This window comes from Rhinopithecus bieti, unplaced genomic scaffold, assembly GCF_001698545.2.
Source record: "Rhinopithecus bieti isolate Rb0 unplaced genomic scaffold, ASM169854v2 scaffold_777, whole genome shotgun sequence".
NCBI lineage: Eukaryota > Metazoa > Chordata > Mammalia > Primates > Cercopithecidae > Rhinopithecus > Rhinopithecus bieti.
Window position 1 is genome coordinate 1,761,496 of NW_016803392.1, and position 17,345 is coordinate 1,778,840.

The 17,345-nt window shown below is 38.0% G+C and overlaps 1 protein-coding gene across 5 annotated transcripts in view; it reads left to right on the top strand.

Moving 5' to 3' along the window:
- The window catches only part of NECTIN3 (nectin cell adhesion molecule 3), a 131,783-nt gene that overhangs the window by 7,586 nt on the left and 106,852 nt on the right, over positions 1-17,345 (top strand). For 3 of the 5 annotated variants that reach the window (XM_017882328.1, XM_017882325.1, XM_017882331.1), the window contains exon 2: positions 7,281-7,359. The exons of the other annotated variants lie outside the window; for them this stretch is intronic. In XM_017882328.1, the coding sequence (XP_017737817.1) occupies positions 7,344-7,359 (16 nt within the window). In that variant the 5' untranslated portion in view covers positions 7,281-7,343. The remainder of the gene's footprint in view (positions 1-7,280; positions 7,360-17,345) is intronic. 5 annotated transcript variants of the gene reach the window in all.

Consider the following 17,345-nt stretch of genomic DNA (forward strand, 5'->3'; position numbering starts at 1 on the left):
TTTTTGAGATAGAGTCTTACTCTGTCGCCCAGGCTGGAGTGCAGTAGCGCGGTCTCCGCTCACTGCAAGCTCTGCCTCCCGGGTTCAAGCGATTCTCCTGCGTCAGCCTCCCAAGTAACTGGGACTACAGGTGCCTGCCAGCACAGCCGGCTGATTTTTTGTATTTTTAGTAGAGATAGGGTTTCACCGTGTTAGCCAGGACGGTCTCGATCTCCTGACCTCGTGACCTGCTCGCCTTGGCCTCCCAAAGTGCTGGGATTGCAGGCGTGAGCCACCGCGCCCAGCAAAACAGGGCATTGTTTATCAAGCTTGTTTTTCATGTAAAAGGATCTGGGCATTGATATATTTTCATTATATTTGTAGTTAATAGTAAAAATGTTTAAATGTTTAAATGTCCTTTCATTATAGACTCAAACTCCCTCCTAATTTGATTTAGAGATAATCATTCATGGTTATACATTTAATTTAATACTGAGTCTAACAATAAACTGCCTAGTTTTTAAAACCTGCTTAGCGATACCCTACCTACTTTATTTTAAATGCAAAATAAAAAAGTGCTTCTCCATTCCTTTAATTTTTTGGAAGAGAGTCAAGTGGAAGAAGGCATATAGCTAACAGTTCTATACTTCTCTTTAAGGGCACAGGGCTAAAACATGATAGCAGCATTTCTCACTAAATCATAAGCCTGCTTATGTTAATGACTACAGCAGTCACTCTAAAATGCTGCATTTCTGCTTGTTAAATTTAAAGGAAGTAAAAAATTACTGCCAACACAATCTTTGAGAAACATGCAAATAATGCAGTTGTATTTAATGTCAGCTTTTATAGTAGTTTCCCCATTCCTGTAAACACTTCTGAGGTTGTAAGTATATGATTATCTTGATGCAGTTTTTCTGCCTAGTTCATATTAAAAGCAGAGTGACCTTCAATATTGAAATAACAGTAAGGGAATGTCTATTCTTTTTCAAGGTGTTGCATTGTTGATTGTTGTATACTAGTACAGTGCCAAAGGATTTATAATTTTTGTCTTTTAAACTGGTATAGACCCTACAGTTGACTGATTTTGAATAACAAAAAGGCATATCAAGTTTAGAACTAGTAATACTAATTAGCAGGAAATAAGACTATCTAGATTATTGACATTCTTTTCTGTATTTAAGAAAATAAAATTAAGAAATAGATTATGTTGGCAGTTTTCAATGAAAAAAGATTTTCAACTTTTAGATTCTTAAAGTACTCAGCAATTATGGTGGCTATTTTGAAAGTGTACATTGTTTATCAAGCTTGTTTTTCATGTAAAAGGATCTGGACATTGATATATTTTCATTATATTTATAGTTAATAGTAAAAATGTTTAAATATATAAGTAGAGCTGATGAAATTTGTGTTTGGCATCCCCAAAAGTCCCTTTTCCTTCAAAAGCTTTAATCCTGACAGCATCTCTTTAAATATAAAAACAAATTTCAAGTTCCCTAAGAAAAATACATGGTTTTCTTTGAGGATACTACTGTTGCTTTGCTGCCCTCTACAGTCATCTAAAATAGTCACTCTAGATTTTTCTCCCATCAGATCCTTACAATACTTCCCTGACCTATGTATGAACTTTATATTTCAGGAATGGGTTAAGTAATTTTTACTATTACAGTAGAAGTAAAGTTTAGTCACAGTTGATCTATATCTGTCATGCAAAAAAAATAAAAGGACTTAGAGATTTGAGCAAGGGATAAATTGGGGACTACTGAGCAACAACCATGTGCTAGGGAGTATAAAGGATACCACTGTGGAATGAGGCATGTTGGCCCTCTAAAGCTTATGAACTCATGAGTACGATTAATGGCTTATATATAAAATGCTTATATATAAAATGACATTTGTAACAACATGCCAAGTAATATGATATAGTTTACAGAAATATTTGTAAGGACTGGAAGAGTTAAAAATGAGATTTTTGAGCTATGTCTTCAAGAGTTCAGACAGAAAAACAGGGTGGTTTCAAACATACTTAAAACACAAAGCAGGCTGGGTGCGGTGGCTCACGCCTGTAATCCCTTAGAGGCTGAGGCAGGAGGATCGTTTGAACCCAATTCTTTGAGAGCAGCCTGGGCAACATAGTGAGACCTCATCTCTACCAAATTAAGTAAGTAAGTAAGTAAATAAATAAATAAATAAATAACCAGGCATGGTGGAGTCCACCTGTAGTAGCAGCTACTCAGGAGGATAAGGTGGGAGGATTGCTTGAGCCCGAAAGGTGGAGGCTGTAGTGAGCTAAGATTTTGCCTCTCTGTATTCCATCCTGGACAGTAGGGCAAGACTGTCTCACCAAAAAAACCAAAAAACAAAACAACCCCACGACCCTACAAAGCATCTGTTACATAGAAAGGACTCTGCTAGGCTCCTTGGAGTCTTTGCCCCAAGAAATGTAAAACTTAATTGTCAGGACATTGGAATGAAAGATGTTTTTCTCTGTGTTTATGTGTGTGTGTTTGTGTGTGTGTATTAAACCCAGTTCTCTGCCTCTTTCCTCCCCTGTTAAATTGGCTCAATAATATTGTCTTCACAGAATTGCTATGAAATTAAATTGCAATAAAGTGCTATATGTAAATACAACAAACAATACAGTGAACAAAAATGACTTGTCTTATGTTAGAAATTTAAACAACGTATTGTCGGATTACAGAAAGAGGACCAATTTAGGGATGGAAGAAGACTTAGAGGAGTTAATTTTCCAGCTGAATCTTGAAGGAATAGCTTAGATTTCCATTTGTGAGGGAAGGTCAATGAAAAGAGGGTGTTCAATTTAAAAGACCACTGAGATGAGGACTCTAGAAGGAATTAGTGTTCCCATGTAACTCAAGCATGAACTTTATGGAGGGAAGTCATGGATTTTTAAATACTTTGCTGAGGAGGTTAGACTGTGGTAACCACTGAGGAGCTTTTGAAGGCGGGTAACTGTTGAGTCCATCCATGACTTGATAGATTGTATAGCTCTGACAGAAATGTAAAGGATATATTGGAGCTATGACAAGACGAGGAACTTTGGAAGGCAGGTAACTGTTGAGTCCATCCATGACTTGATAGATTGTATAGCTCTGATAGCTCTGGCAGAAATGTAAAAGATATATTGGAGCTATGACAGACAAGTGAAGGTGACAACCATTGTGATGTTCCATGGAAAGAGAGGATTACAGAGATAAATGGCAATTTTGCAAAGGGATTTGAAGGGAGGCTTGGATCTGAGAAGTAGATGATACGGTGTTTGGATATCATTGTGGGTGAGGAAGGAGGAGTTAGATATGAACCAACTTGGAATAACTAGGAATAACTAGGAAAGGATGATGAGATGATTGATTAGTCAATCCAGTAAGGTTTCACATGTATTTGTGGTGCAGTTTTGAGCTGTAGCTGGAAATTTGTGAGAGGTGGGGATAGGAGGGTGAGGCACGAGGGGTAGGAGGTAGGTTGTGAAAATGGGAATTATCAGGATTGAGGTATTTGCATTGGATAAGCTGTTTCAGAGAGAGAAGGGAACACAGGCAGAAGAGAGACGGGGGAGAAGAAAGAAAAGTGGAAAGAGGGAAGGGAATAGTGGATGGGTCCAGAAATTTTTTTTAGATGGAGGTATTTTGATTGGATAAGCTATCAGAGGGAGAGAGGAGAAAAATACAAGGAAAAATCTTAGTTGATAAATAAATGAATACATTTAGTAGAGGTGAGGGCATTCATGACTCTTAGTAATTTTAGTAAAAGTGGTTAGGAGAAAAATGTCACATCTTAAAGCAGGGGTCACCAACTTTTTTGGCACCAGGGACTAGTTTTGCAGAAGACAGTTTTCCCATGGACTGGGGTTAGGGGAAGTGGATGGTTTTGGGATAATTGAAGTGCATTACATTTATTGTGTAGTTTATTTATTATTATTACGTTGTAATATATAATGAAATAATTATACAGCTCACTGTAATGTAGAATCAGTGGGAGCCCAGAGCTTGTTTTCCTGCAACTAGACAGTCCCGTCTGGGGGTGATGGGAGATAGTGACAGATCATCAGGCATTAGATTCTTGTAAGGAGTGCACAACCTAGAGAATCACATGTGCAATTCTCAGCAGGGTTCGTGTTCCTATGAGAATCTAATGCTGCTGCTGATCTGATAAGAGGCAGAGCTCAGGCGGTAATACAAGCAATGGGGAGCAGTTGTAAATACAGATAAGAGATGGGGAGTGACTAGTAAATACACATGAAGCTTCACGTGCTTGCCCACCAGTCACTTGCTGCTGTGCAGTCCAGTTCCTCACAGGCCACTGACTCGTACAGGGGTTGGAGACTCCTGTCTTAAAGGATTAAGAAATGACAGGGTAGTGAAGAAGTAGAGTAGGGACAACTCTTGGGAAAGAAAGGAAAGAGAAAAAAGTAATTTGTGAGGGAAAAAGACTATGTCAGTTGTTATGGACTGAAAGTTTGTGTTCCCCTTCTCCCCCAAATCCATATGTTGAGCTCCCAACCTTCAGTATGATGGTATTAGGGGGCATAGGGCCTTTGGGAAGTAATTAGGTTTAGATGAGGTCAGGAGGGTAGAGCCTCATGATGTGATTAGTGTCCTTATAAGAAGAGGAAGACACTAGAGCTGTTTCTCTCCATCATACAAGGATATAGCAGAAAAGCAGGCATCTGCATGCCAGGAAGAGGGCCGTCACCAGGAACCTGATAATGCTGGCACCCTTGTCTCAGACTTTTATGCCCCAGAGCTGTAAGAAAGAGTATAAGCCAGCTAGTCTATGGTATTTTGTTACAGCAGCCCAAGCCAAGACATCAGTCAAGGTTTTATTCACAAACATCAGAAACTTATCCCATGGTTAAAAGACAGTTTTTTGAAAGATAATTGGATGCTTCAGGTATGGAAATCAAGAACTGAAAGAAGGTAGGCATCTATAACTATATCCAGAACCATAGCTAAGATACTATATTGAGGGTCAGTTTGTCAAGGTCATTACCTGCTCTCTCCTGTATGGTGGATATTATAGCCTTGTCTCTGACACTGGCATTACTGCTCATAGAAACTGGATGTTGTTGTTGCCATAGCCCAAGAAAATATATTGTCTGGAAGTGTCCACTGTAGAAAGTTGAAAAACTTTTTAAAAAAAATTTATATGATGAGACTTCTGTGTCTTTGGGAGAGAAGCAGGAGAAGCTCATTGATATGGCAAGGTCAAGGAAAAGAGATAAGTGGAAACATTAAAAAAATAGATGAGAGAGGCTGGTATTAGAAATGGAAGACACTTCTTTCTACTAGATAAGGAAGAGAACATGATAGGTGAAGATGTTGAGACCCTTCTAGGTGTGAGAGGGAAGTTAGGTGTGAGAGGGAAGTTACAAAAAGGTTTTGTTCTTTAGTGATTTAAGTGATAAACTTTTAGAATGAGCGTGGAGTGATGTTGGGACTTAGGATAGAACCTGTGGTGAAAAATGGAATAAGACATCGACTAAGAATGAATGAAATGAGTCAGTATTGAAGGCATGAATTAGCATAACATGAACTTGTGAAACGTGAAAGATGGTGTGGAGGTAGTAGTAAGTTTATGTTGGTGGCTGTTAATATTTAATTGAGCACTAGGTCTACCAGAGACTGTTCTAGGTACTGTGAAAGACTAACCGATAAAGAACAAAATGTGTTCTGGGAACCAGTTGGGTTTATGTATGGAAAGAAGTAGAATAGAGTCAGACCGAGTGCTTTTTGAATATGATGTGATAGGGTGTCTGAAAGTTGGAGAACAGAGGGGTGATATAAGGAAGGTAGGATTTAAGAAATACAGATATTATTGAGGCCTGAATTAGGGTTGTAATGGTAGAAAGGAAGGGAAAGGTTTAGAAATGAGATAATTAAAAGGTAAAATAATACTTCTTAATGATTTTAGGATATAAGAAATGGAGGAAAATCAGTGATTTTGGAGTTTTCAGACAGATAGTGCTTATGACAATTCACACTCCCACCAGTAGTGTTAGAGAGTTTCAGTTGCTCTACATCCTCACCAGTCCTTTGTAAAATGAGTATTTTTCTTTTAACCATTCTGGTCAGCATGTAATGGTGATGATGATTTTAATTTGTAATTCCCTGATGATTGAGATTTAAGATTATGGGCCATTTGAATATCCTCTTTTGTGAAGTGCCTGTTCATTCTTTATCCTTTTTACTCAGTTAGGTTGTCTTTCATGTTTTTATGGGTTCCTAGGAATTGTTTATATATGCTAAATATGAACCCTTTGTTAATCATATGTATTGCAAATATTTTCTACTCTGGCCATTTTACTCTATGAATGGTTTCTGTTAATAAAAAGCAGTTCCTTCATATCTATCTGTGTAGTCAAAACCAGTCTTTTTCTTTACAATTAATTTGTTGTGTTTTTTTTTATGACATCTTTCTCTAGCACACCATCATGAATTTTTTTTCTGCTAGAATCTTTGTTATTTACCTTTACTGTAGTACATTTAAAGTTTATTTTTGTGATTATATAAGATAGGGTTCATATTTTTCCCCCATTTACTAATCAGCCATCACCATTTATGGAAAAGACTCTCTGCTGTACAATGCTGGTTTTATAAATCAAGTAACCATATATGCCTGGGGTTTTTTTGGACTCTGTTCCAGTGGTCCATTTTTCTATCTTTGTACAAGTATCATAATGTCTCATTATAGCTTTATAATAGATCCTCATATTGGGTGGAGTAAGCTCTCCTATTCAGGTTTATTGTACTTGGTCTTGTTCCTTTTTCCTTTCCACATAAAATTTAGTGGCAGTTTATTAATCTTCATAAAAAGCCTGCAGGATATTTAGTGGGAGTTCATTAAATTTATATGGATTAATGTGGGGCTAGATTTGGCATCAAATGCTGAGTCTTCCAATCCATGAACCTAGTTTATCTCTCTATTTATTGAGGTTTTCCTTAAATGAAACTTTCTGGTTTGTTCTGTGTGTAGAAGTCTTATATAACTACAAATTTTAGATTAAACTTAATCTGATTTTAATTGTAGATTTATTTCAGTTATTTGGCTTTTTGATGTTATAAGTAATATTTATAAAATGTTTTCTCACTGTTGTGGGCATGTAAAATGCAATGCATTTTGGTACTGTGACCTTATGTAAAGAGACCTTTCTTGATTTCACTTATTTATAATACTTTGTGGAATCTTTTGGATTTTCCGTCTATATAAGCATTCCATCTACGATGATGAAGCCCTGTTTCTCTTCAATGATTGTATTGTTTTTCTTTTCCTTTGCCTTATTGCAGTGACTATTGCAGTGACTAGGACCTCCAGTATGATGTTGAAGTGGTGACTACAAGCATTGTTACATGTGTAATCTCAGAGGTAAAAGTGTTCAGTATTTCAAAATTACGTATTTTTTTTTGTAGTGTTTTAAAAAAACAGAAGACGCCAGGCCAGGTGCTGTGGCTCACGCCTGTAATCCCAGCACTTTGGGAGACCAAGGCACGTGGATCACTGGAGGTCAGGAGTTCAAGACTAGCCTGGCCAACATGGCGAAATCCTGTCTCTACTAAAAATACAAAAATTAGCCTAGTGTGGTGGCGCACACCTGTAATCCCAGCTACCTGGGACCCTGAGGCAGGATAATCACTTGAGCCCAGGAGGTGGAGATTGCAGTGAGCGGAAATTGTGCCACTGTACTCCAGCCTGAGCAACAGAGCCAGACTCTGTCTCAAAAAAATAATAAATAAAATTAAAAAAAATAAATAAAAGCCTTTTTAAAAATTTATTTTAATTTTTTTTTTTTTTTTTTTTTTGAGACAGAGTCGTCTTCTGTTGCCCAGGCTGGAGTGCAATGTCACTACCCCAGCTCACTGCAACTTCCGACTCCCGGGTTCAAGTGATTCTCCTGCCTCAGTCTCCTGAGTAGCTGGATTACAGGCGCCCGCCATCATGCCCGGCAAATTTTTGTGTTTTTGTAGAGACAGTGTTTCACCATGTTGGGCAGGCTTGTCTTGAACTCCTGACCTCGAGCAGTCCACCTACCTCAGCCTCCCAAAGTGTTGGGATTACAGGTGTGAGCCACTGTGCCTGGCAGAAGAAGCCTTTTTCTCAGGTTAGGGAGGTACTATAGTTTTGGATATTTGACTCTGCCAAGCCTCATGTTGAAATTTGATCCTCAGGGTTGGAGGTGGGGTCTGTTGGAAGGTGTTTTTGTTGCAGGGCAGATCCCCTGATGAATAGAGGGAGATGAGTGAGTTCTCACTCTTATTAATTCCTGCAAGAGCTGGTTGTTAAAAAGAGTCTGGCACCTCCTCTCTAACTTTGTTGCTTCCCCTCTTGCCATGTGATCTCTGCACACACCATCTGTCCTTTGCCTTCTGCATGAATAAGAGTGTCCTAAGGTTCTCATCAGATACCCGGTCCTAAACTTTTTCAGGTATCAGAATTGTGAGCCAAATAAACCTTTTTTCTTTATAAATTACCCAGTCTCAGGTATTCCTTTATTGCAACACAAAATGGACTAAAGCAGGGAGTTTCTTTCTGTTCCCATTTTTTCCAAGAATTTTTATCGTGACTGGGTACTTAATTTTATCAAATGTTTTATCTTAAAGTTGAGGATATGATTTTTTCCCCATTTTTAAAATAATGTGGTAAATTACATCCTATGGGCCCAACATGCTTCTTCTATACAGCTCTACTGATGGTGAATTACATTTATAAAAATATTAACCATTATTGTGTTTCTGGAGTAATCTCAGTTTGTTTTTGATGAATATATCCTTTATTATATCATTGGATTCTATTTGCTGTTTTATTTTCTTTCCACCTATGTTAATGAACTGCATTGGCCTCAAATTTTTCTTTCTTAAAATGCTTTTGCCACCTTTTGGTGTCAGGGCTATGCTGGACTCATTAAAAAGTTGGGAAGTGTTCATCTTTTTTTTTTTTTGTCTTGTGTAAGAGTTTAAGATTGATAATTTTTTTCTTTGTTTTGCAGAATTCATCTGAGCATGTAGTTTTCTTTTAAGGGAAGGATTTTAATTACAGATTTAACATTTTAGTAATTATAGTATTAGATTGATGGTGAATTTTTTAGTTTTACCTCTTATATTCAGCTCTATGATCCATTTTGATATAAATTTTTTATATGGTGGAAGGAAAGAGTCTAACATCATTTTTTAATATGGATATCTAGTTGCAGGAACATTTGTTGAAAAGATTATTCTTTCTTCCATTGAATTGACTTGGTACTCTTCGAAAATAAATTGATGATAAATGTGATGGTTTATTTCTGGACTCAGTACTGTTCTTTTGATTCATATATCTTATTCTAGTGTCACATAGTTTTGATTCGTTTCAGTCATACAGTTTTAATCACTGTAGTTTTGAAGAGAGTCTTGAAATTGGGCATTGTTCGTCCTCCAATTTTATTTTTTCAAGTTTGTTTGGTTATTACTAGACTCTTTAGTTTCCATATAAATTTCAGGTTTAATTTGTCAGTTTCAGCAATTGTGCCAGGTAGGATTTGGATAAGAGAGTATGTTGAATCTGTAGATTAGTTTGGAGACTGTTGCCATTTTAACAGTATTAAGTCTGTTGATACATGAACATGGGATAAGTTTACATTTATTTAGGCTTTCTTTAATTTCTTTTAACATAGTTTCATAATTTTCAGTGTAAGCTTTACATTGTTGAATTTTTTCATATTTACTTTTGTTGGTATTGTCAGTGGCATTGCTTTCTTAATTTCATTTTTGGATTGTTTATTCCTAGTCTTCAGAAATGCAGTTGAATTTTGTGTATTGATCTTGTATCCTTCAACCCTGATGAACTGTTGTATTAGTTCTAATAGACTCTTCCTCCTGAAATACCTTTTCAGTCCCCTCTCCCAAGACAATGCAACACTGTTCACATTAAAGGAGAAATACTTAAAGGAATTCCGTTTTATCACAGAGCATATACAGAAGGATGCATTTGGAGCTGAGAGGCAATACATTGATAATGTACACATTTCCATAGTGTGAATGTATTTTAAAGGTGTTCATGCACAAGATTAGAAGCTAAGTATTATGTGTGTGGTTTTTTGATTTTTTTTTTTTTGAGACGGAGTTTCACTCTTGTTGCGCAATGTTGCCTAAGCTGGAGTGCAATGGCGTGATCTCGGCTCACTACAACCTCCGCCTTCCGGGTTCAAGCGGTTCTCTTACCCCAGCCTCCTAAGTAACTAGGATTACAGGCATGTGCCACCACGCCCGGATAATTTTTTTAAATTAGAAACGGGGTTTCACCGTGTTAGCCAGGCTGGCCTCGAACTTCTAACCTCAGGTGATCTGCCTGCCTCAGCCTCCCAAAGTGCTGGGATTACAGGCATGAACCACCGTGCCTGGCCTTATGTATCTCTTAAACCAAATGAAATGAAAAAATGTTTATATTATTGCCTTTCTAGAAACTTTGAGAGTTATACATATTAATTCATGTAACTAAAACATTTAAATATTTAGTGGATGGAATGTAAAAACAATGTAAACAATTGTTTTAAAACCTCTCTTAGTCTGTTTTTAGTGTGTCATAACTTGCATTGACTTGTCACTTATGTGAAACACTTATTCTGTGGATGCTGATCTACTGCTTTAGGATATCAAAATGTGACAATTACTTTATTTCATTGGATATAAATTGTCATTGATTAAAAGATATGATTTTATTAAGGAAAGGAAAAGACAACAAAACAAACTGACAATACTTTTGTATCACTTATAATTTTATTTTACATATTTTGACTTATTTTATATTTACTATACTTTTATTTCATACAAGGAAGGAAAAGACAAAACAAAAAACTATGACAATAATTTTATATCACTTGTAATTTTATTTTATGTGTATTGACTTATTTCATATTTACTATACTTTTATACTTGTCAATATTTCACCCATACGCATAGTTTTAAAAATCATCATAATTTGTGTGCATACATGAAAATGAAAATTTAAGTGGATAATATTTAAGGTACTCCTATTTTAATATTCGGAGTCTTACTTTTTTGTATTGCTTTTGCCTTTCTGTACTTTTCCTCAGTGCTATGAGGAGTTATTTGATGCTGTCTTTCATAAAATATACGTTAAAAGATCACCAAGACTACCCTCAGATTCAGTAATTCTGGGGCCTTGCAGGACTCAGAAGAGTCATAAGCAAGGCTATGATTTATGACATATAAAGGATACCAAGCACAGTCAGCAGTGGGGCCTGAGGCAAAGTCTTGGAAAAACCAGGAACAAGATTCCACAGTCCTTTTCCAGAGTCACACAAGATGGATTCAGTTCCCTCAGGAACAAGTTGTGACATTTATGAAATGTTACCAACCACAGAAGCTCTTTAGAGACTAGTGACCCAGTGAACAGAGTTTTCATTTGGGGCTGATAATGAGGGTACTCCCTGCCTAACATATACCCATATTCCAGACTCCTAGAAGGAAAGTAGTTATTCAGCATAAACCATATTTGAACAAAGAGTGAACTATCATCAGTTAATAGTAGAACCCCTCCCCAAATCTAAGTTCACCAATGCCAGTTAAGGGCTAATTTTGCAGGAAGGCTTTTTTTTCAAGGATAGCCATTATGCTTGCTATGTTAACTCATTAGTACACAAAAGACAATAGTCACTGAGATTTTTCTTACAAGGCTCTAATAGCCATTCTGTAAGTTTTCATTCTGGTGCTGTCCTCATCATACCAGAAGAAATTAGTGGAACATAGGGTTCTCATTGACTTAAAAGTCATAAGTCGTAAGTGTTACATACTATCAGTCATGCCACTATGAATAATAAACAAGTTTGCATATACATAGACCACCTATGTCTCTAATTTAGAGACATTGGGGGTGAAATCTTCATCTTGGAGTCGATGAAAAAAAGGAACCTAAAGTTGCTTTTCAAAAAAGATTTCGTGTTTATTGAGTTATATATTCAAGAACTTAAAGAGATTCGAAAGCTAATGAATATTTGCTGTTGAGGTACTTAATGGAAATTATGGTGGAAGAAAAGAGTGTGGTTGGATTATAGTATTATAGTATACATTTCTGGGGTCTACATTTGATCAGCTTCTGTTCAGAAGGCAGATGAAAGAACAAGTTGCCAAATAGTGCAGAAAAGGACTCCAGACATCTAATCTGGTTATGTTCAGCCTCCTTCCTGTTCCCCTACCCTTACTTTTTCAACAGTTTTACATATTGATACTGTTTAGTGGTGTCCTCACCCGAATCTCATCTTGAATTCCCATGTGTTGTGAGAGGGACCCAGTGGGCGGTAATTGAATCATGGGGGCAGGTCTTTCCTGTGATCTCCTTGTGGTAGTGAGTAAGTCTCATGAGATCTGATGGTTTTACAACGGAGAGTTTCTCTGCACAAGCTCTCTATGCCTGTAGCCATCCATGTAAGATGTGACTTGCTCCTTGTTGCCTTCCACTGTGATTTGTGAGGCTTCCCAGGCCACCTGAAACTGTGAGTTCTCCATTAAGCCTCTTTACTTTGTAAATTGCTCAGTCTCGGGTATGTCTTTATCAGCACCGTGAAAACAAACTAATACAGTAAGTTGGTGTCAGTAGAGTGGGGCATTACTGAAAAGATACCTGAAAATGTGGAAGTGACTTTGGAAGTGGGTACCAGGCAGAGGTTGGAACAGTTTGGAGGGCTCAGAAGAAGACTGGAAAGTGTGGAAAAGTTTGAAACTTCCTAGAGACTTGTTGAATAGTTTTGCCCAAAATGCTGATAATGATATGGACAGTAAAATCCAAGCTGAGGTGGTCTCAGATGGAGATGAGGAACCTGTTGGAAACTGGAGCAAAGGTGACACTTGTCATCTTTCTGCAAAGATTCTGGCAGCATTTTGCCCCTACCTTAGAGATTTGTGGAACTTTGAGGTTGAGAGAGTTGATTTAGAGTATCTGGTGGAAGAAATTTCTAGGCAGCAAAGCATTCAAGAGGTGACTTGAGTGCTATTAAAGGCATTTAGTTTTAAAAGGAAAATAGACCATGCAAGTTTGGAAAATTTGCAGCTTGACAATATGATAGACAAGAAAATCCCATTTTCTGAGGAGAAATTCAAGCTAGCTGCAGACATTTGCTTAAGTAATGATGACCAAATGTTAATTATCAAGACAATGAGAAAAATGTCTCCAGGCCATGTCAGAGACCTCTACAGCAGCCCCTCCCTCCCATCACAGGCCTGGAGGTTTAGGAAGAAAAATGATTTCATGGGCTGGGCCCAGGGTCCCTCTGCTGTATGCAGTCTAGGACTTAGTATCCTGTGTCCCAGCCACTCCAGCCATGACTAAAAGTGGCCAAGGTATAGCTCAGGCTGTTGCTTCAGAGGGTGGAAGCCCCAAGCCTTGGCAGCTTCCACGTGTTGTTGAGCCTGCGGGTGCACAGAAATCAAGAATTCGGGTTTAGGAACCTCCACCTAGATTTCAGAAGATGTATGGAAAGGCCTGGATGCCCAGGCAAATGTTTGTTGCTGGGTTGGGGCCCTCACGGAGAATCTCTGTTAGGGCAGTGCAGAAGGGAAATGTGGGGTTGGATCTCCCCCACAGGGTCCATACTGGGATACCACCTAGTGGAGCTGTGAGAAGAGGGCCACTGTCCTTCAGACCCCAGAACTGTAGATCCACCGACAGCTTGCACTGTTCGCTTGGAAAAACTGCAGACATTCAATGCCAGCCCGTGAAAGCCGCGAGGGAGGCTGTACCCTGCAAAGCCACAGGGGCGGAGCTTCCCAAGACCATGGGAACCCATCTCTTGTGTCATCGTGACCTGAATGTGAGACATATAGTCAAAGGAGATCATTTTGGAGCTTTAAAAAGATTTGCCTGCCCTACTGGATTTTGGACTTGCCAGGGGCCTGTAGCCCCTTTGTTTTGGCCAGTATCTTTCATTTGGAATGACTGTATTTATCCATTAACTGTACCTCCATTGTATCTAGGAAGTAACTAACTTGCTTTTGATTTTACAGGCTCATAGGCAGAAGGGATTTGCCTTGTCTCGAATGAGACTTTGGACTGTGGACTTTTGAGTTAATGCTGAAATGAGTTAAGGATTTGAGGGACTGTTGGGAAGGCATGATTGGTTTCGAAATGGGAGGACATGAGATTTGGGAGGGGCCAGACATTGAATGATATGGTTTGGCTGTGTCCCCACTCAAATCTCATCTTGAATTTCCTACATGTTGTGGGAGGGACCTGGTGGGAGGTAATTGAATCATGGGGGCAGGTCTTTCCTGTGCTGTTCTCATGATAGTGAATAAGTTTCACAAGATCTGATGGTTTTAAAAAGGGGAGATTCCTTGCACAAGCTCTCTATGCCTGCTGCCATCCATGTAAGATGTTACTTTACTCCTTGCCTTCCTCTCTGATTGTGAGGCTTCTCCAGCCCTGTAGAACTGTGAGTTCTCCATTAAACCTCTTCCTTTTGTAAATTGTCCAGTCTCGGGTATGTCTTTATCAGCAGCATGAAAATGGACTAATAGACATATATAAAAATTTTACATGTATAAAAATGAAGCTGCTCTGATAGAAGCTGTAAGCCTTGTGCTTTGAAATTCTCTTTTGTAGTACTTTCCCCCACCTCTTCCTTGAGTTACATTAGTAGAATTGAACATGGAGATCAATTTGAAAACCACTGTTCTAGTCTAGATTCTTCCTTTTCTAGATGAGGAAGGTGAAACCTATTGTTTTTATAATTGTCCTTTTCTTTGGTTTTAATCTGTAAAGTTATCTGGATTTAGAATAGAGAAGAAAAAAATACATCTAAACTAACACTGATTCTAGGACCTTTGAGCAGAGTGCAAGTCTGAACATCTTCCCTGTTTTTGTTCATGTTATCACTACTGTTGTTGTGGGTACTATGCCAAATTTAGTGCAGTAGTTTCTCATATGAGTTTCCTAGGGCTTCTGTAACACATTATCATAAACTAGTGACTTAAATATATTCTCACACAGTTCTAAAGCGCAGAAGTCTGTAATTTGTGCTATTTCAAAATCAAACTGTGTTCCTTCCAGAGGCTCTAAGGGAGATTTTGTTCTGTGCTTCTTTCAGCTTTGTTGGCTACAGACATTGCTTGGCTTGTGGCTGCATAACTCCAGTCTTTTCCTGGCCTTCTCATCTCTCTGACTTCACTCTGTGTATTTTCTGTAAGGACACGTGTCATTGGATTTGGGATCTACCTATATAATCCATTGTCATCTCATCCTGAGATCTTTAACTTAATTGCATCTTCAGAGACTCCTTTTTCCAAATAAGATAACAGGTTCATTTCACCTAATTACTCTTTCTGCATCTGTGCTCTCTTTTTTTCCAGTACAGTAGAACTGTTAGACCAGTTTTCCTATTTACTCTTGCTAATTTTTTGACTTCCTCCATTTTCAACCACCAATATTCTGTTTCTCCTCCTGATTATAGTTTAAGCTCCCCAAGGTAAGGAGCATGCTTCATCTCCTTTGTCCTTCCTCAGCATAAATGCCTGGCCCATTCAGGTAGGTTGTTAAATAAATGTTAGTTTAAAAAAAAAAAATGGATGAGCAAACACACTTAATTAAGAACTTGCCTTTCTGGCCTTATCTCCTGTCATTTTGTTACTGATACTTGGATTTTTCTGAGTTTCATAAACTTTCCTTGTATTTTTCTGTTTCTGTGAGTCTCTTTGCTTTTGTTTTTCCTTTAGTGCCTTTACCCTGCCTGGAAAATCCCACCTCACCTAACATCCAGCATAAGTGCTACTGATCTCCTACAGCTTACCCAGACAAAATTAGAGTCACTAGTTTAGTTGTAGCTGAAAGAAAATATTACTTTCTAGATGTAGCTTTTCTTACTCTACACACTTCTCTCATTCCTTTTCCTAAGTATCTTTTTAAGTTTGTACTCTTATCTAGGAGGCTCTCATAAGGATAATATGTCCCCATTTGCCTTGGAATATCTAGGTTTACAACTATTGCGGTACAATTATTAATAATGTTTCTCTAAACAATATTTTGGCTTGGTTAACAAATTACGTGGTCGCTGTAGCCATAATGTTCATTGCCTTGTATGTCTTATTTTCTAGATTATCAGTTCTTGGAAGTTGTAGCTATACCATCTTCTGTGTTGTAGAACATAGTATTAATACGTTATATTCCGTCAGTGAAACTCAATAAATATTTGAACACTTAATATGTGCTATGCATCCTGTATTTTGCCTATATTAGCACTCTCTTTTCTTAACCTTCAGTTGTCTTGGAGTGTCTAAGTGTCTCAAACAAAAATTTGCAGTCACACCAGCCTTGCAAAATCTAACCATGGATCAGTCTGGCTCTATACATTCTCTGTGCTTACGTCTTACCTGCTAGCGTTGCTGGGGTTGGGGGAGCAGGGCAGAAATCATACAGCCTTGTAGATTAGTGCCACTACCGAATCAGGCTTTAGTTTTAACTGGAACTCAAACAATTCTAGTGCTTCTTCCGTTAGTGCTTAGTACCTATTTCCATGTTTGAGTACTTCCTTTTAAATTTTACTGAGACCTTGTTAATTAGGTGATAAAAGTCCTATTTTATAGGTAATAAAACAGCTCAAGGACCCAGAGTCACACTGTTCTTGAATCTGGGTTAGTCCGACTCCAAAATTCTTGCTTTTTTAATTCCATTCTGTTACTCATCTACAGTTTTAAGTCTCATTCTTAAGTCTTAGAAGTACGTGTATTACTGAACAATAAGCCATATGTAATTGTTTAGAGGTGCTTCCTTTAAAACAGCAAGTTTGAGATTTTTGGATTATTAATGAATGTTGACATGTTGTATACAAATTATTACCTGGACCATCATAGAAGGCTATCATTTATGAGAATTGGTAGATTTTTGTCTTTAAAGTGCTAGTTCCTTACATTGTCAACTTCTAAGAAGATATTTACAAGTTCACAAAATTTGAAATGCTCTAAAATTTGAAACTTTCCACAGCTGACACCTTTGTTCTCTGATGGTTCAGTGCACACAGACTTGCTTTCATGCACAAAATTTTAAAAAATACTGTGTAAAATTACTTTCAAGCTATATGTGTAAGGTGTGTATGAAACATAAATGAAATTTTTGTTTGTTTGTTTTTTCTGAGACGGAGTCTTGGTCAGTCGCCCAGGCTGGAGTGCCGTGGCGCGATCTCGGCTCACTGCAAGCTCCGCCTCCCAGGTTTACACCATTCTCCTGCCTCAGCCTCCCGAGTAGCTGGGACTACAGGCGCCTGCCACCATGCCCAGCTAAATTTTTTTGTATTTTTAGTAGAGATGGAGTTTCACCATGTTAGCCAGGATGGTCTCCATCTCCTGACCTTGTTATCCACCAGCCTCGGCCTC